The sequence below is a fragment of the Diuraphis noxia genome, unplaced genomic scaffold, assembly GCF_037042655.1.
Source record: "Diuraphis noxia isolate RWA-SAM2 unplaced genomic scaffold, SU_Dnox_SAM2 contig0002, whole genome shotgun sequence".
Taxonomy (NCBI): domain Eukaryota; kingdom Metazoa; phylum Arthropoda; class Insecta; order Hemiptera; family Aphididae; genus Diuraphis; species Diuraphis noxia.
This window is the reverse complement of record NW_028301712.1, coordinates 3,904,081-3,925,663: the sequence shown is the minus strand read 5'-3', so window position 1 is coordinate 3,925,663 and position 21,583 is coordinate 3,904,081. Positions and strand designations below refer to the sequence as shown.

Sequence of the window (21,583 nt, the reverse complement as noted above, 5' to 3'; positions counted from 1 at the left end):
TTTGTGATATTTCGTGATTTTTACGTATTTTGTCAAAATTCAAACTTTGAATGCTTATAAAAAAAAATTGTGGCTATGAATTTCTTTTATTTTTCAACTGCTATTGTAACGATATGTTAAGAACCTTGTATTAAATTTTCAAGCTTTTCTGCCTAACAAATCAATTTTTATCAATATTAATTTAAAAAAAAACTAATAATGATCAAAAATTTCAAATGCCTATGACTAGTTCAACTGAAGTCGAAATTTTTTAAAAATTGCATGGTGGATTGAATATACAATTTTCCTTTTTTCATTAATTTTTAGTTTGTTTCTCCCGATTATTTAGAAAAATATTTAGAATTTTTTACTTTTGATCCCCCAAAGTACCAACTAGATTCACTTTCTGATCAAACGAGGTACTGAAGTCAAAAATCGAAGCACATTTACTGCCCCAAAACGTGATGACATACACAAAAAAAAACACACATCATGGTAAAATCAATACATTCATCGCTCCGCTCAGAATCTAAAATAAGCAAAAATTATGATAAACATCAAATTATTTATTTTATAAAATAAATTCATACTTACATAATTGATTGTTTAGTTTGTTGAAAGATTATAATATAATATAGAAATATGTACATATATTGCATTCTTTTATTTCATATCAGATACCAGTAGCAAGCAATTTAAATTTGCATTAATTGTTAGTCAAATTGAATTGTCTAGTCATATAGTTCACTGATAATTTTGATTAATTACACGAATTCTACGAATTGCCACTGAAATAAAATAAAAATATTTGAATCATGGTTATTATTTGTCGACAATATGTTAGGTTAGGTTACCTATAAATCATTTATTAAAAAAAAAATAAAAGTTCTAATATATTAATTTTAGGTTGAACTTACCAATGAATTATACAAATAAAGTTTTCGGGGAAGTATGAAATCTGATTCCCATATACATAATAATATTGGTGATTGGATAGAAGTATATTTTTAATTGAATTCAAATTTGTTAACCAAAATACAACATTAAAATTTAAAAGACAATAAAAAAATATAATAGGTATGCATTGGAATAATCATCTTAAACTTTAAATTTATATTTTAAATAATACACATAATTTTAAATTTAGTATTCTCTTAAAACGTATTCTTTGATTATACATTCAATGAATAGTAATTAATTAATAAATAATAATAAATATTCCATATTTGATAATGGGAAACTAACATTAACGATTAACCAACAACCACAATATGTTTTCGGAAACAGTTTACCGGCATTTATTATCGTTTATCTACTAATACGTGGACCGTATACTAGGAACTATAGTAACCAGTAGGTACTGTATTTTGTAACCATGATGGTAAATATTGTAAAATGTTATTTTTATACTTTATAGCTGATACAGTCGTGCTGCTGCAGATTGCTGGCTAGTCGTTCACTGATAGTCGATGTTCCGGTAGGACACTTTTTTTTCTAATAGTATTGTTTATCTATCTTATTATTATCGATTATGACCGTCATGGGTATTATTAAATTGAGATAAAATTTCGTTTTGACTTCTGGTTTTTACTGTTGGGTTTATAAAATTACCCAGTAGCAGTAAATTGAACGAATATTTAAGCATTAATAAGTCTCAAACGGATTACAGCAATTCTGTAAACGTTAAAATTATTTTTTTCAGTATGTTTATAGATTTTAGTTATCGAAAATAGGTATTGCCATTTGAAAATCGAAAGTTGATAGTGTTTTATAAAATAAGGGAGGAAGTTATAACTGTCAAAATTGTAACACAGTGTAAAATAGTAAAATCTAGGAAGTTAAAAAAAAAATTATTTTAAAATTCTTTATACTTCCCGAGATATTAACTGGTTCACGATAAAAAAAAATCACCCTGTATACTAGCTGAACCCATGCACTTCGTAGCCAGTTAAAAATACTACCTCTAATATGTCTCAAACTCTATGTGAAATTCGTTATCTGTGATTATGCTAGCGAAGTATATATTTTTATACATATAGATAGAATAACTATTAAAATATACTGAGTAATAATCTTACAATGACATTCAATTTAGTTCATTATGTAATTTTATTCGTTTTATCGAGAAAAGTCTGACAATTCAAGTATTCAATTGAATGATATTTATTGAAATGCATTTGGATACACAACATTTTTTTTTAAATTTCTTTTTTAGAACCGCAACAACTAAGGTTATTGTCATATTGTACAGTTTAAACATAAAAATTAGGTGCTAAATAACATTATGAATATTAAGTACAATGTAGATTATTTATAAAGGTATAAAGTTAAAACGAACCTGCCGAGTGCGGTAAATATTGTGAACCGGACGGTAATAAACTGCTGTTAGACACGGATGTGCTACAGGCTATTACCAGCGACCACAATTTCTATTCAGAAATAGTCGCCATATCCATACCCTAGACCAGCGTTTCCCAAAGTGTGTTCCGCGGGACTATCTCAAGGGTTCCGTCAGATGTATATGTGATGTCTGAAACATTTTTTGTAGTACTGTTTTTTTTTTAGAAAAAATGGGGTTGAGTTGGAAGTAAATACATTAGGGTTCCGCAAAACACAAACTATTTCCTAAGGGTTCCGTGATTCTAAAAGTTTGGGAACCGCTGCCCTAGACCGTTCACGCAGTAAGACGTCACGAACGAGTCCGCGCCGGCGAAAGTATCCATTGTTAATTTCCCGTTGAGCCGCTGCGAAACGTTCACCAGAGTAACCTATCAACTCCTCAGCCGTGACACGACGATATCTGTACGCCGCATAGTACCACGCAGAGCACTCACATTGTCGCAAGATTTCGGGAACCGTTTAGATCAATTACCGGAACACAACCGTGAGTTCTATGTTCCTTGATTCCCATCCTTTCTATGTAACCCATGATAAAATAATATTGATTGTAAACTCTTTGAGTATAAAATTATTCTAAAGAAAATACTGTTGTAAACGGATGAAAACAATGGTTGTATAATTCATTTGAAAAATAAAGATTAATAAATTCAAACTGTACAACATTGAAGTTAATTACACGATTTCACTACAGGTAGACGGTAGACTATAGGGATTTTCAAACTCCATCTCAATAATATAAGTAGAAATAAATTTGACGGAAACAAAAATCGAATCTTTTTCAGTTTGACGGAAACGAAGATCACATTTTTGGCAAAAACGATGACCACCCCCGGACCCAAAACCACAGCACTGTTTCGTCCGATGCGTCATCACTGAAATCTCTATCTCTTTACGTCCAAGTCACCGTCAGTTTTAATTACTATTCGTTGTGTAATTAAAATTATAATTTTATATGTACGTGTGTGATAACGTCGTTATCCTGTGTATTCGATTTTGTGCTACACTCGCGACGTAAATTGTGTTTGATCCGGAAAAGAGAGGTATTATAATCAATAGTTGTAATATATAAGAAATGATTGTATCGTCGCAGATTAGGGGAAGGTAGCCGCGTAAAAAACTATTGTTGTGTGGGGCTCAGGATACCCATGATTCATGGATCGGTGGACAGGATTGAAGAAAGCGCGTCACGTTTGTCGACAGGCTTTTAGCCGGCAAGTGCGAACATATTTCGCCCACTTTGACACACCGCGTACTATCGTAATTTTTTTTTTTGTGCTGTCGGAATTAAATTTAAAACGTAAGTATTTAGCTGATAGTATAGTATACCTATGTATAAATGTGTGTGTGTGCGTGCGTGTGCGCGTTTACAAGCTCTCGACTAACAGAGATTTTACATTTATGACCACTTTCCATAATATTATGTGTATACACACTGCTGACATAATTAAATTCTATACTACAGAGGATTAAACAATACGACGAATTCTCAAAAGTGAAAAGTGTACTGTTTAATTTGACTTCAGCTGATATCATAGTATTATCTATTAAAAATAAAATAACGGTGAAAAAAGTATCGATAGTTTATTAATAATACATACAATATAAATGTAACCGGTGCGTACGTGTAGATTAAAAAAAAAAAAAAATGTATTATAATTACTGATCAGTCATTGCGGCGTCATTGCAGGTTTCTGATTTTGTAATGCGTTGATAAACGATCGTCTGCAGCTTTCCTAATTTTGATTTCCATTTTTTTTTTCTTTTTTTTTTAATTAGCTTTCAGTTTTAATAAATCAATACTACATGTAAAACTTTTGAACAAACTACCACTGTTATATATTATATTCATCATGCCTGCCAAGCTGCAACTGCTAGCGAAATTGCTTTTAAAGATGAAATTATCAAACACGTTTTTTATTTACAGTATTGAGAACTTTGTTCCAAGTAGTAATTAATGTTTGTATCGATGAAATAACATAATGCAATATCGTGGTAGGTTACTTTTTCATAGGTTATAGTAGTTATATACTCAAAACGTGTAACGCAATAAACACGCATTAGTGATTGTCAAACTGTGGTAATAAATAAATAATGTATGCTAAACTAATTGTGTAAGCATAATTAAAAATAGTAATGAATCTAGATATACTACACGATAAATAGTTAGAAAATACATTAATAATGCATGAATTGATTACTTAATATTATAAATAAACCAATGATTTGTGAACTCCTTAATTTGATAAAACTAGTTTAAAATTTTAAAATACATTATATGAATTACCTATTTAATAGTAATTATATTAAAATTACTTTTTGTAAAAGTATCAGATCAGACCCAGTTTATACTATCCTCTGAATATTCAAAGCTACCCAACTTTTCTATGAACTGAGGCAACACTATACTGCCTATTATTTAGCTCTGTTAGGTCTTTTTCATAAACATATTAGATATTATATTATCATGATATAGTTTTCTTACTATATCTTGTTAAAATAAACATTGTACATATAACTACCTTCAAGTACCAACCAAATTAAATGATTTTAATTGGTTTAATTTTGATGTCATTCGAAAGTCTATAGTTTTTGTCATCCTTTCTAACGACCAAACTTTTCTATTGCCTAGAACAAAAAAAAACGAAATGAAAAAATAAAACAATTTATTGTACCTATTTCTGATCATGATTATAGATGTTAAGCGTACTGTTTACGTTTGATACGTTTTATTAACTATTTAACGCTATGGATTTTGATAGCCTTGTACACAATGTCTGCAAATTGTACTGTCATAAATGATATTATATATTATTATATACATATACAGTGAAAAGTCTCTATAACGAATCTGAAGGGACCATGTGATTTCTTTCGTTATTGAGAGTTTTCGTAATAGAGAGTAATATTAATAGGTTTTAAATCAAACCAACCACTATAAGTTAATTTAATGTTATTTACGTAATATAGAGTTTTCGTTATAACGAGTTTCGTTATAAAGAGTTTTCACTGTATATCTAAATGATATCGTGTTTAATTTCTCGTTCATTCAATTTTAAATAATTTATTATTCTCATGTGGATTTGATGCCGATAGCACAAATGGCAAAATAAAAAATCTCTTGTCTCTCGTACTATAATAAGTGAAAATTTGCAGTCAAACCCGTAAATGAGAAAGATTATAAATATTTTCGATTTTTGATAAAAACAAAAAAAAGTAATAAATTAATAACTGCGAATATAAATTATATATTGGATATAAGTAAAAATAAAAAAAAAAAACGAAAAATTATCGTACGTCATATTTTCTCATCCGTCGGGCTAATTTTGTTGACAGGGATTATGCGTTGCACCCTCCCAGAGGCTGTTAATAAATCATATTTATCATTAATCACACCGCGGGACAACCCCAATCTTAATGGGATCGTTGGTACTTTACAACCACCTCCACCCGTTCTCTTTCAAGAGCATCATCCTGGCTTGAACAATGTGCTTTGTAACGACTATATGATGATAGGGCCATCTCTCCCACCGCAAATATATATATAAAGTTTCGAGTTTTAAACGGCGTCACTTATCGCTGCAAAAAATTCAAAACAGAAAAAACAAAATTCATCGATATTATTATAATAGGTAACTATAAATTATAATAATGTTTGAATTTAAATCACGGAAAATTTCTGAAATCCAGTGCAGGAAAATAGGTTACAATCATTCATTTAATCATAATATAATATGTAATTTTGCATTTTGTACATACATTAATTAATATATAAAATATAACATGTTACAAAAATATAATATATTATAATAATATGTTTGTGTATATTACAATATGGTCCGGGGCGTTGAACGCACTATATGAGTATGGACTCTTTACTTTGATGATTCGTTTCACATGACCCATAATTTAAGGGGGTATCGGGGTTACGCAAAATTCGAATCGACACGTCCATGTGTGCCACGACCCGGAAGATATCTGGCCTGACATGTGCGCCCGTCGTTTTTCGTTTGCTTTTCACGAGCCAATAAGTCCAAATAATAATACTATACTATATATATTATATATTTGTGAGTGTATGTTATATTTTAAATTATTGGCATGTGGTGCTGTAGACCCATAAAAGATGACGACGTGCTTTATATTATATAGTCTTTTCACGTCATATGTACAGTATAATATTATATACCGTGTGACTGAGACACGTTTCTCTAAACTCCCGATGAGTTTTTAATTTTCGACATCAAAAATTATTTCAAATTATTCATGTATTATAATATTATTATTTATTAATGTACACTCATAAGGTATAACTATAAATATTATTATACCAATATTGTGTTTGCAGATCGGCAAGTTCAAATATCGTACTGTTGTTTGTCTATTATAAAATAATATAACTAACTCAACTTAATAATTCAAATTAAAAATGATATGTACCACCAGGTATAGAGATTAAAAAAAATCAACGATTATTATTAGTATGATTAATACGTTAAAGTCAATTTATTCTAATTACAGTATCGAGTTGTCGTAGTCTGATATATATTACGTGGCTCTTGGCAGTCCTAATAATGTATAATATACATTATCAGGATAATTTATGATATTATACGAGTACAATGTATATTATAAATTATTATATAATCATGCCACAGTAAGTAGGTACTTATATTCTATAATAAACTATGAATTTACCACAAATTACTGAGAATACATTTATTACTATCTAGTCATCAGTTATAATCCGAGCTGGAATTATATAGTACCCATTTAAAATTACACAAATATGTTATAAAACGACAAAATAGCTGATTTAATAATTTAAATAATTTTAGTACTTATTATTACGTTTAATATTATTAAGTTAATTCTTCTTCTTCTTCTTTTTTTTTTTTATCATTTAAAAATGATTATTTCTCAGAAATCTTATTTTATAGTATTAAAAGCGCATAATAAGAAAATATAAAATAAAATTATACATATTTTATTAAATTTCAAATAACTAGGTAGCTACCTCACTATAGTACCTACCAACCCACCAACATATTTATACTAAAATGATAATACTACATATTTGTTTTTTTTTTTGCTTAATTTAATTGCACCAAGTTACGATTCACGATATCAGCGCCTTCTAAGCCTATGTTTTAAAAAATGCTCTTCATGATCATGGTTCTGTGCACCTACCTATATTTAGAACGTGTATATATTATGATCAGCAGTTTAAATTGCCTAGCTGACTTTACAGTTCCCATATAACGTAACATTAAAACCACATATTCCTATTATTATAATACTATAATATAGACTATAGATGACGCTTTAAAAATAAATCTTTTCGTGTGTTTCTATAATATAATAACTAGGTAAGCAGGACTATTCTAGTGTAATATATACCTACTGCCGTAATTTCAATGACTAAAAAACACCTACTGTATACGACGTTTAAATTGTTCACATATACCCGAATACAATTTCAGGGTATATGTATTAATCTGATTATAGAGGAGAACCAAAAAACAGCATGATTTTTGAAAGAAATACCGAAGATAAAAATCGAATACGGATAAACCCCGCGTGCAACACAACGTAATATAAAATATGTTATGTGAACATCATCATATTATAGTATTGGCTTATAAACGACGTTATTATTATCAATAGTATACCGGTATTATTATACAAAATATTTATGATCGGATAAAGTTTATATGGATCGTCGCACAGGTTATCCGACTATTGTTATGCCTTATGCGTATACACTCTATATTGATTTCTTTTTCAGCACACCGCCTGCTATGGCCGGAGACCTATAAAACGGATCCGTGTAATCCACTCCCTTAGGTACCATCTATAGTTTCACATAACAGATGGCTTTTTCGCGCATTAGTCAACTCTACTCGGGCCAGTAAATTCTATAAACAAACCTCTTTCTTGGAGAAACGGTCGGTGGTCTGCGTATATACATTTCCAAATTTGAGCACATCCATAATAGCCTACCAGATCGTCCGTTGAAACGAGCCCCCGAAGAAAACTTACTCAATGGAACGTAAAAGAAAGCAGAGAATGATTTTATTATTGTTATTGGTAAAAAACCATAACGTTCCACCGTCGTCCGTCACGTATGTCACAAAAAATTATTAAGTTATATGTACTTTGATTTTTGTATTATTCCTGTGACTATTAAAAATCGATCCAACTTGTAACGACTAAAAATTAAATTGAAAAATTGACCATTTGATAACAATTATACGGGGTTTACCGACAAATTTTATGTTAAGCGCATAGTTTAGCATAGATATCCGCTTTCAATTTTAATTTACTCATCACATGTCATGACTCATGAAACAATATGGGTCTGCGTTATACTTAAAATCGATTTATTTAAGTTACTACGCCACGTATAAAAACGTAGGTTTTTTTTATCCTTGATCGTAGTACGTACTATATAATAATTTTACCGCATAAAGTAAAATAAATAAATGCACACAGATATTTATGGTATAATAATAATATACATATATACTCGTATAGCCTTGAACGTATGAATAGTAATAAATAATAATTATTATTATATTCATATCCGTTAAAATATACTAATTAATTTTTTAAAAATCAGATTATACATACTTGTAAAGTAACATGTTTTTATTATAATTTATTTCATAACAACATTCCAATATTTATTTCATCTATGAACTAATTAAAACCATATTTTATGCAATGTACGAATACATCCAATCTGGAATAATATACTTAATTATAAAATACAAAAAAAATCTAAGGATTACCAATGAATATATTAAATACAAATTTTTATGTTTTAACATTTATTTATTTAAAATAATATAGAGGTACACGAGCATCGAATTATTATTTGTTTCATCTATATGAGGGATGGGCAACTCAACGTTACTTGAGGGCCAATTTTTAGAAAATTAAAAACTTGCGGGCCAGAGCAAAAAAAACGGTCATACAAAATATACATTTAAATTAGCATTTGTTTTGTTTATAATGTAATAGGTAATACAAAAAAGGTTATTAAAAATAATGAAATTAAATATTTTTTAGTGCGAGTTATGAGCATGTGCGGCTTCTCTCGTAAAAGTGGATATTTTAGAATAGGTTATTGTTTCCAAAAGCTTATGTCAATCTCTTTTGTAGATAATAATAATGGAATTAAATGATGCAATTTGAAAATGTAGCGCGGGCCAGATAAAAAAGGCTCGTGGGCCGTCAGTTGCCCACCCCTGATCTATACTATTCATAAATAATTATAAAATAAAAACCAAAACCTCAACGAAACCATATAAATTATTATTTATTACTTAGGTACTAATATTATAAATAGTAATTAATGTTATACTGAATTGTACATTAGAAAAGTAAGACAGTAAAAGACTTGAATAGTATATTTTAGATATTAAGTAATACATTTTGAAACAATTAATGTATACATATATAAACAAATAACTAATGTATCGCATAATTTGAATAGAGTGGTCTGATGAGTAGTATATTACTGTAACGTGGTCGAGGGAACGACCAATTAAATAATATAGGATAACCAGTGAGAGTCGTAGGACTCTATTGATATAATTACAGTAGCCAAGGGTAGATATATATCTAGCCTATATATACCTTACCTAACCTATATATATATATATTATATCAGGATCTTAAATATATTTAAATAACTAGGATTCCGTTTCAGTTATCATTAAGTATTATTATAGATTAAATACTTACAAATAGTAATACTCACAAGCTATATAAAGTATATTCTATCCAACTATTTGACTGTATCGTAGTTATACGGAGTTCGATATTTATTGAGAGTTGAGGTCTAAGGTACACAGTGAACTAACTTATTTCATACATGGTGTATATTGGCCATAGGCCTTACAATTATGAGTGTGTGTTAATATTATTGTATTAGTCAGCAGTTGATCGTACATAATGTTAAGTGTGTAGACATGTAGTACATACCTAACCTATACTTGGGTTTCATGTATACATGTGTAATAACATATTATAATTTTTACACTACGTATCAATTAAAATATATAGTAGGAAATAGGAATAACCAAGTAATATCATACATTTATTATGATAAAAATGTTTTTATAAGTTTTCATCTCGGAGAGTAACGTACCTATAGACTTCGTAAGTCCAGTAACACATATGTTTTTAATTCTTAGTAACAGCGAGAGCGTGAAATTGTCGGTGGTAGAAAATATACTTTATTTTACAATTTAATTAACAGATCTTAAATTCAAAAACTTGATGGAAAAAAATGTCACTATCCGAAGTATGCGTTATTTATTCTAAGTGTCTGTGCGTTTGATATCGTTTGACATCCAATGACAATTAAGCCAGTGTCTGTTGCACCAACATCCCCTCTGTCTAATGCGCCTACGGTTTTATAATTAATGCGACTTGTCAGCCACATCTGTCTGTCCTCCCCTCTGGAGTCTACGGCGGGTGAAAAACGTCCGAATCAATATATTTTAGCACCCTTTAAACATCGTTGACGGATGGAAGATTCTGTGAATTGGAAATGTCGTATTTCTGAACGGATTTAAGACGGGTCAATTAAAGTGTATAACGCTTTTATAATGCGAATATAATATTTATAATAAATATAAGCATGGTGGTTAAGACACAAAAATTATTAATTTGAACACAAAATGTGAAAATTAAGAAAGTGTTTTGCAGCCAAAATATTCACAGTATTTATGATTTTTTTTTAAATATAATAATTTTAATACGATCAATGATTCTTTACAATAAACTACTTAAGAATCAAAAATATATTATTATACATATAGTATTAGAATCACGAATACCTATATAATAAACGCGTTACCACTCGCGGTTAAAACAATAAATACGGTGATATAATAAATGTTAATTTATGGAAATTAAATGTCGAGTATACTGTGAATTCTGATAATTCTTTTTAATATATAATATGTAAAGCAACCAAAAAGAAGTGAAAATACTGTATTAAAACCTTGCTGTATAGCGTACGGGGGAGCATGTGTGCACTATAATAATGTACAGTGAAAATAGTATATTATTATGTTTTTAACGCTAAAACAATGGCTAGCTAACAGACATGCATACGACCAACATTCACGACTTGAACCTTAAAAAAAATCGTAAAAAACTTTTTTGACAGCTGTGTGTGAAATTACGATTTTGTTTTATTTTTTTTGTTTTGGAGTAAAACAAAAGCGTGAGTTGTATAATATATTATTTGAAAAAAATTCAGAGCGTCGTGCTCGGTCATCCGCTACCGTGCATGCAAATTTTGCTATGGGATTTGATGAACGAGCTACTCAACGTAATTGGCTGTTGCTGTCCGCCGCCACGTCACCCCTTTCTGTTTCCTTCCGACACGCGGGGAAATACGCATCTACCTCCCTGTCACGACGGGTTTTCTATATACTCCCCCACAGTAGCGACGATGAAATACGGTTCCTGCAGTGGCGGTGATGAAATACGGCTCCCGCATACTATTATGCCATTGGCAATTTATCATTTTTCATCTCTTCTCCCTCTCACTCTCTCTCCTATTCTCTCTATCTACATATCTATATATAATTATATATCTATCTATTGCTCTCTCTTTAATCGTTGTCGATCCCGTACACGCGTTATACTCTTACTCACTCCGACGTATCCATCGCCTACTCAGTGTGTGTGTGTATGTGTATGTCACGTATTTTTCACCTACACTCCGCCACACCGAAGCCGACTATAGTTTGACAGCAACAAACGCTACTCGTGATTTATAACCGTTACCATTGATATCACCTCATGGGCCGCTACTGCCGTCGCCACCGATTCTCCAGCCATTACCGAATTTTATACACGGTCGAGCGGTGTAGGTGTTCGAATTCGGTATTTTTAAAACCAATCGATCTAATCTAGATCACATGATACGCCGGGCGGATGGTGCGTCAAAAGTTCATTCCTCCCTCTGCCGTTACCGGTTGCCCGCAATCTACTGGCCGACCGTCAATTATAGATTACCGACCTGCTGATTATCGCCGGTCGTTGATCCAGCGATTATTCCTGGCCGGTCGTCGATCGCGCGGCGCTATTTCTGAGCGGTTGAGCACGTAGCAGCTTTGGCGTCCCTCGCCGCTGTGCATTGTTTTTTTGCCGCCGCACAGAACCTGATGGTCAAGTGAATGGTTCATGTCACGGTGGCCGTTGTTTTAAATTTTGTTTGCGTTAACGCCGTAATTGAATCAGTTTGCCAGCTGGTCAACGGACGTGAAATTATCCGAATCATCGTGCTGTGCTCCCCGTGTGTTAAAGCTATACTCCGTGAACCTTTTCGCCGTCGTTCAACTTGTGAAGGACCTTTCTATCATCACCAAATTGGAATGTGCCGCAAACCAGGTCGTTTTCTTTTTATTTATGTGTCAATCTGTTGTTGACTTATTATATTTGTATCGCCTTACCGTTATCGGAGGCTGTAGCCGACATCTATGTTAAGGTGTTCGGCTTAAGTATTGATTGTGTTATACTATTATCTTATATTTTTGTTTAAATTTATTAATCGGTCCCGGGGCGCCCTATATAATTATTATACTCCCGTATTTGTAATTTTTATATATTTTATTATTTATTTAATACCTTTAGTAGCAACTGTATAAATATATGGGGTTGTGGTGTTACAAGCACCCATATAGTACTTAGACGTGTTTTTATATTATTGTTGCATTGTTTATATTTGGGTAACCCAATCCGCTCCTGTCGTAAACACATCGCAAGTTCGTAAGAGCTGTCGCGGCGATTACAGTAGGTGTGATGATAAGGTGTGGTAATTACGGTAGCAATGTAGCAAGGGAATGATACGTAACGAATATATTTTATTAAAAGTCAAACGCACATAGGTTAAAAGTTAAAACGATTTTTGCGTCAATCAAGTTTCCCGTGCGAAATGTCCTGCTCCACACGGTAGCCGCTTTCGTTTTCGGTAGGCGTGATGTTATCTTAATATTATATTATGAAGTAAATCCTGCATCGATAGATCATTGTTTATTACAGTCATAACGGGCCTGGATGTTGAAAGATCAAAAACGAGGATTTTTATAGGGGACAGCGAGTGTTTAATTTATGATATACTTACAAAGGGGAAATACAGACGTCATCATAAAAACTTTTGTTATATTTATTATTATATCATTTAACTCGATTCCGCACAGACACTCGAATTATAGATGAATCTCATTCAAAACATCGATAGATGATAATAATTAATAATAAATAAAAATAATAATAATAATCTCTAAGCCGTCAGCAGTCGGTTGAAAACCAAAAACTGTTAGAGTTATGGTTTAAAAAAATATGTGTTCAAACTATGTGCAATAATAATATCTTTATAAATTCTGAACCAAAAACATATTATAACATTCATAACTATCTATAGGTACCTACTTATATTTATAATAAATTAATAACGTTATAATTAAACATTATACTATATTATAGGTATACTCGTAGGATTATTATGGACCATAGCACATTTCTGAACTAAATAGACTGATGATCATGATTACTGATCTCGTATCTATACTTATACATCGAATAATTCGAATAATATCAACAATTATTAAAGCGGGGAAAATGTTTATTTTTTTTACAATTGACAACAAAATGACAATAGTCATTAGCACATTGTACTTTGTAGTGAGTACTTTATAAAAACATTTTAATGTGGTTTTAAAAGTTTAAAAAGTTTAAAAAATCACCCACACTATAATTGGCAGTCGAAAGTTTTTTCTCACATTGTATTATTGTATCAAATTATTTTAATTATTACACCAAATGATTTACAAAACGAAAATATATTATATTATAACATAAATTAAAAAAGAGTAATTCATTTAACTTATCATTATATTATTTGGGTGAACGTAGTAATGATTCATTTTTAAAACTGAATTATTTTATTCAGCTTAAGAGAACCAAAGTTGTATAAAATATATTCAAACACTACAACAATAGGAAACCGAACAAAGCAATATGGTACAATATTTCTACAACGCCACTCCTTTCTCTTATTGATCTTCTCATTGAAGGTTAAAGGGTTTCCTATTGTTATACTTAAACTTTATAGGTACATTTATATTCTAGTCAAGACCCAGTTTACATCATTAAAAATCCATTCCCACAAAGTCTGTGAAAGCCTAAAAAATATAGAAATTTAATCGATATATTGGCGATTTATTTTCATAATATACATTATACAGAGTATTCTAAATTTTATGTGACACCATATTTCAGCATAACATACGTATTTAAATAAAAAATTTAAAAAAATGGCATATGAGAAAACCTTTTTGAATCATATAGTTTAAATTAATTTGATATAAATTATTTTTTTCATCAATTAAAAAGGAGAGATTTTAAGAGTAACTTTTAAAGTTCAAATGGGAACCTATATTTTTATGAAAAATGATTCATAAAGTATTTGATTTTTATTGGGTGTTGGAAAGTTATTTATAATAGTTAATACAGGGATTGTATGACAATCTGTGGCATGGAATGTAAAACCATAATATAGAAATAAAACAATAATAGAATACAATAATATATTACATATGAATAGGAATTTTAACTTTTAATTTACATTTATATGAATTTTTGTGGAACTACCACATTACTCAGTTGCTAACGAGGCTTTCAACGTTTGGTGTCGGCCACTAACCCCCGCTGCATGCACTGCCCTTGTAGCATGCATGTCGGGTACCGTGGAGCACGCTTCTCTTAATGTACCAATTGATAGCTGACCTTCATGAGCGCCTGAATCATCCTCCCGAGATCGATGATTTTCCTGTCATTCTTCATGGGCCAGTCTTCAAAAATCAACCAGATAATCACCTCGAGAGAGGCTCAACCTTACTAGAAGTGAAAGAGACGTTCAGGCTTTTCTACAAAATGGTAGAAGAGATTTTGATTCTCAAGAATGAGGAGATGATCTGTCAGGCAGCTGAGAATGTAACGGATTAATCACTAAGTATGAGACTCCCGAGTTGAGCAGGGTGGTTTAAGCAAATGAGTTGTTCTGGATGAGATGTCTAGAATGGCTGACTTAGGCTGGTCCTAGAAAAGGGTTCACTCATTGAATGAAGCCAAGGACGGATGACTTCAGTTTGTTCAAGTGATTGATATGGTTTATAGGAGACTGCATCAAACCAATTTATTCGCTGTATGTAATATTTTAAGGGGTCGAGGTGGAGTTGCATGTCCTGTTCCTTCCTTATTTTGATGAACTTTGTAAATATTTGTGTCCCGAATGAATTCAGACACTACATGTACACATTAGCTTCGCTAAGGAAAATAGTAACAATCTGCAAAAGTGGTTACCATAGTGGTATATATAATTCCTGTTAATCAACGATGCTGCATAGGAAAGGGAACTAAGCAATGTGCAAAATTTCAACCTCCATGTTGCGATGCCACTTGGAAAAAAAGGTACATGCGTAGTGTGCATTTATTGGCTACAACTAGGTAATAATTTGTATTGCTTTGTATTCTGGAGTACAGTTTGCATAGGCGTGCGCAGGCCTCTTTTTCGGGATATGCAGAAGGCTGACAATAGCGCGCCTTGAAAGTTATTTTAGGCTCGTAAAATTATGATAATATGTATACACAATTCATAAATATTGAAAAAACCTACTGTTTAATTAAAAAAATATTGTAATAAATACCATTACATAATGCAAGAAGTATGTATTTCGCAAATACTTGGTAGTTGATAACTGATAACTGGATGTTTCAATTTTACAGAGTCGATGTTCGCCCCTCACAGAACTTCAGGGTATGCAGCTGCATACCCTGCATACCCCCTGCGCACGCCTATGACAGTTTGGTAACGTTACGATGGATTTAACGCATTTTCATTAAAATTATTTCGGGCGCAAATGGTTTATAAAAAAGGTGCAATGAGTGCATATGAGTTGCATTCAATTTTTGATACTAAAATGTTTAATTATTAGGCATTTTATTTGAATGCGCACATAATATGTCAATCGGTTTGCTGTCTCCTGAATGTATAATTATACCCTATCATATTTACGAGCATTGCACGTATAGTCAATCGGTTGTTATTATGGACTCTACGACGGCTTCACATTAAGTACATATACTATGTTAAATAATATCCTATCAAATGAAAATACATGCAATGACATCATGGCATTATTAGAGGATATAAATATTAATATGGTCGGCATAAACTCGATTGATAATGACTATTTAAATATGTTGTCTTTATATGATTTTAAATCTTTTATCAATGTGTATACTAGAACTCCAAATCATTTCAGACATTCTTGAATAGATCATATTTTTGTTAAATTTAATAGTATGATAAATAATTTTGAAGCTGGAGTTATACAGACAAGTATAACTGATCATTTCTTAACAGTATTAGCCATACCAATAAATGTTAATTCAAAATCTAAACACAATAATAAAAAAATTGAAATTATTAATCACGAAAAGGTGAATATTATATTAAAATCTGAACAATGGGAAGATGTGTGATAATGACATTAATAGAAGCTGTGATATATTTTATGATAAAATTAACTATGCTATCAGCTTGGAAACCACAACTAAGAATGTAGACTCTAAATATAAACGTATTAAAGAATGGATGACAGCCGGTTTATTATGCTCAGCACGTAAAAAACAACATCTCTCTATGAAAATTAAAAAACACCCTAACAACACATCTTTAATGTTATATTATACTAAGTATAAAAATACGTTTACTAAAATATTGAGAACCACAAAAATAAATTTTTATCAAAATAAAATTAACAGTGTTGCATCCAACCCAAAATTAACTTGGAAATTAATAAACGAAATAACAAATAAAAATGTCGATAAGGCTAAAGAAATTAATTCAATACAAATAAATAAACAAATGTTATATGCCACAGACGAACCGAAAAAGATCGCAAATATTTTCAACACTTTTTTCGTCGATATAGGCAGTAAACTAGCTGAAAATAATATAGTAGAAGTTAACCCTATAGAGGAAGTTATTCAACTCAATGGAAATTCGTATGATAACATTTTTAACGAAAAAATAACAGAAACAGATATCTTGCTAACTTTAAAAACTCTGAAAGATGATACAACTGCCGGAGTTAATAAAATAACTGTAAAATTATTAAAAACCATAATAAATTCTATACTAGGCCCACTTCTATACATATATAATCTAAGTATTAAATACTGTTTATTTCCTGAAAAATTTAAGATAGCTGTAGTAGCTCCAATATTTAAAGGAGGAAATCGAGCTGAAATAAATAACTATAGACCAATATCGATGATTGTTAATTTTGCCAAACTGTTAGAAAAAATCATTAAAAACAGATTAATGAAATACTTTGAATCTAATAATTTACTCTCGAAAAATCAATTTGGTTTTTGACCAGGTCAAAGTACAGAGGATGCATTATATAGTGTAACTAATTTTATAAGTAATTCTCTAGACAATGGTGAAAAAACATTAGCAATCTTTCTAGATTTAAAAAAAGATTTTGACACAGTTAATCATATTGAATTAATAAAAATTCTTCCAACTTTTGGAATAATAAACAAAAGTCTACTTCGGTTTACTAGTTACTTAGAAAATAGATTACAATTAGTTAACGTAAATGGTATTCTAAGTGAAAAAAAAAATGTTATCTGCGGTGTACCACAGGGAAGTGTGCTTGGTTTAATCCTCTTTATATTATATATTAATAATGTTTGCAATACTAAATTAGATGGTCAAGTGATCACATATGCCGACGATACATGTTTGCTCTTTTCAGGCGCGACATGGAAATCTGTTCACGACAAAGCAATAAATGGGCTAAATAAAGTTGTGCGTAGTCTAACAAATAGGAAATTGTCATTGAATACTAGTAAGACCTTTTACATGACGTTCACTATAAATAGTACTCAAATCCCTATAAGTGATTTAAAAATTCACTTTTGTGAAAATACTGAAAAGTGTGCTGACACAAATACGTGTAAAAAAATTCAAAGTTTCAGATATTTAGGTATAGCTCCATTTCGCCAGCATGTACATATGTGAAATTTTGCATTTTTTTATATACATTATTTTGCGGATATTTTGCGTGATTTTGCGGACTAGATTTCGATTTTTGCGGACAATTAGTTTTTTAACAAACCATAAAAAACTGTTAAAAAAATTAAAAAACTACTTATTTCATTTTTTATTTCAAAATTGTTTTGCGGATAATTTGCGTGATTTCGTTGACGAATCAAATTTACTTAACAAATATTTTAATATACCATATTAAATTTATTTTTATAAAATAACAGCACAATTTCTAATAATCTTTATTAGTTTCTCTAGTGTATAAAAGTATTTGTACACCGCATTTTGTCAACTTTGATATGGGTATTGGTTTCTGTTTAAAATCATCATACTCCTCCCAATGTCCATCATTTCTTAGTGCAACTGCAACATAATGCCCAATACTTCTTGCAGCAGATCTGTTTCCAATAAATACAGCTGCTCCACGTAGTATAAAAAGATCGTTCATAATAGTGATTCGTGTTGGTATGCTTTGTAAACTGCAAACTACATCACCAAACACTGCTTCTGGTACGTCTAATAAATTTTCCTCTACATTTTTAGGATCTTGATAGAATAATTTATCTAAAAAAATGCATTTTATATTTTACAAACCAAATTTTTAGTAAGAAATAATTAAGTTTAATTTACATCCTGACGTTTTAGACAACTATTAACCATAAAATTAATACATTATTAATTATTTTAAAATTGTATATATCGCATTTTTTTAGTATTTTTTTATAATTTTCTTATAGAAATAGTTTTCATAAAAAAAAATTCAATTTAATTAAATTGTACGGCAATATTTAGGATTACAAATTAAAAATGATTACAATTTGAGTTTACCTTCTGGTATGTTTGAAACTTCAATTAAGATATGGTTTTTTATCACTGTCTCAATAGTCCATAGTCCTTCGCAGTTATTGAAGCTGCATAAAAATTTATGTTATACCTATACATTATTTAAGAATATGAAAAACAATCATAATAACAATCATAGCTTCGTCAGTCGTCACGAGTAAACGCATACAGAATACGTGCTGTTTTTAATAATGTTTGAATTTAATTTTAAACGTAGAACGCTACTTATACCAATATAATATTGTAAATTGATAATTGAAGATGAAAATAATACAATGATGAGTGATTAAAAAAGCAATATATTTATTTCATGAATTAGCTATATATCATTTAAATAAACTGAAAAAACTATTATGTGGCGTTTTTATAATCATACCTAATAATAATTACACGTGTAATAAAAGAATATCTAAACCAAGTGTCTTATAGGTGTTTAAATTATGGAAAAAAATTGTTTAAATACAAAATAAAAATAATTTGAATATAGTAAACTGAAATATTAATTAATCTAATTTGCAAAATTGCTCAAATTACCTGCAAAAGTGAAGCAAGTGGTTTTTTAAATGTGGTTTATTTGCGAAAATTCTAACACTGAATAATTAAAAATTAGTCTGCAAAATTGTACAATTTATCCATAACATTAGAGGATACTAAAAAAAGTGGCATTGAGGATTTCAAAATTCAATGTGCCAAGAATAACAAAAAACAATTAAAGAAAAATGGGAATTTTTACGCAAAATCAATTTTTGAAAAAATTGATTTTAGATATTGGTGTAACTCTAAAAAAATTACCTTAGAAACATTAAATTGTTACAGAATGGGTTAACTTTCATTTTCTACACATGATTAAATTTTCAATATATTTAAAATCTTTTTAAGTTATTTATAGACATTTTCAATTTTCAATCTTTTTAGTTATTTTTTTATGAATGACTATACAATTTTATCCGTTGGGTAAAAAAGTTTCAAAATTTAATACAAGGCTCATAATATATTGTCAAAATGTTACTTAATAAATAATAAAAATCAATTTTCACAATTTTTTTTATTAGCATCGAAAATTCGAATTTTGACAAAATAGGTACGTAAAAATCACGAAAATTTGCAATTTATTTTGAATTAGAAGTTCATAAACTTCTTAGATGTAATTATTGGAAACAGATCTGCTGCAAGAACTGGTAAAGGCAACTGGTAATGGGCATTATTTAGCAGTTGCACAAAGGTATGATGATTTCAAACAGAAACCAATATCCATATCAAAGTTGACAAAATGCGGTGTACAAATACTTTTATACACTAGAGAAACTAATAAAGATTATTAGAAATTGTGCTGTTATTTTATAAAAATAAATTTAATTTGGTATATTAAAATATTTGTTAAGTAAATTTGATTCGTCAACGAAATCACGCAAATTATCAGCAAAACAATTTTGAAATAAAAAATGAAATATGTAGCTTTTAAAATTTTTTAAACAGTTTTTTATGGTTTGTTAAAAAACTAGTTGTCCGAAAAAAATGAAACCTAGTCCGCAAAATCACGCAAATTATCCGCAAAATGATGGTATAGTAAAAAATTGATTTGGGGGAATTTTTTATTTTTCGCAACATTTCACCAGCATGTACAGTTTTTTTTTTATTTGCTAAAAAACTAATTGTCCGCAAAAATCAAAATCTAGTCCGCAAAATCACGCAAATTATCCACAAAATGATTATGAAATAAAAAATGAAATAAGTAGTTTTTTAATTTTTTTAACAGTTTTTTTATGGTTTGTTAAAAAACTAATTGTCCGCAAAAATCGAAATCTAGTTCGCAAAATCACGCAAATTATCCGCAAAATGATGATGAAATAAAAAATGAAATAAGTAGTTTTTTAATTTTTTTTAACAGTTTTTTATGGTTTGTTAAAAAACTAATTGTCCGCAAAAATCGAAATCTAGTCCGCAAAATGATGGTATAGTAAAAAATTGATTTGAGTGAATTTTTTATTTTTCGCAACATTTCACCAGCATGTAAACAGTTTTTTTTTATTTGCTAAAAAATTAATTGTCCTCAAAAATAGAAATCTAGTCCGCAAAATCACGCAAAATAATGTATATAAAAAAATTCAAAATTTCGCATATGTACATGCTGGCGAAATGGAGCTTTTAGGTATAACTATTGATATAAACACCTGAGATGGGATCTGCACATTAATTATTTACTTAAACACCTGC

General features: G+C 30.0%; 1 protein-coding gene and 1 long non-coding RNA gene across 2 annotated transcripts; both read right to left on the bottom strand.

Moving 5' to 3' along the window:
* Nucleotides 1-638: 638 nt before the first annotated feature.
* On the bottom strand, nt 639-4,236 carry LOC149057934 (uncharacterized). The gene is made up of 3 exons (XR_016190608.1): nt 4,040-4,236; nt 2,318-2,509; nt 639-767 (listed from the first exon to the last, which is right to left on the bottom strand). It is a non-coding gene; the product is annotated as an uncharacterized LOC149057934 (long non-coding RNA).
* A 14,522-nt stretch (nt 4,237-18,758) lies between these two features.
* Nucleotides 18,759-19,442, bottom strand: LOC149057933 (uncharacterized; the record flags this gene model as incomplete). The annotated part of the gene is made up of 2 exons (XM_089221513.1): nt 18,759-19,090; nt 19,355-19,442. Coding segments are annotated over 2 exons (420 nt in total), but the record flags the coding sequence as incomplete, so codon positions are not given.
* Between the last annotated feature and the right edge of the window lie 2,141 nt (nt 19,443-21,583).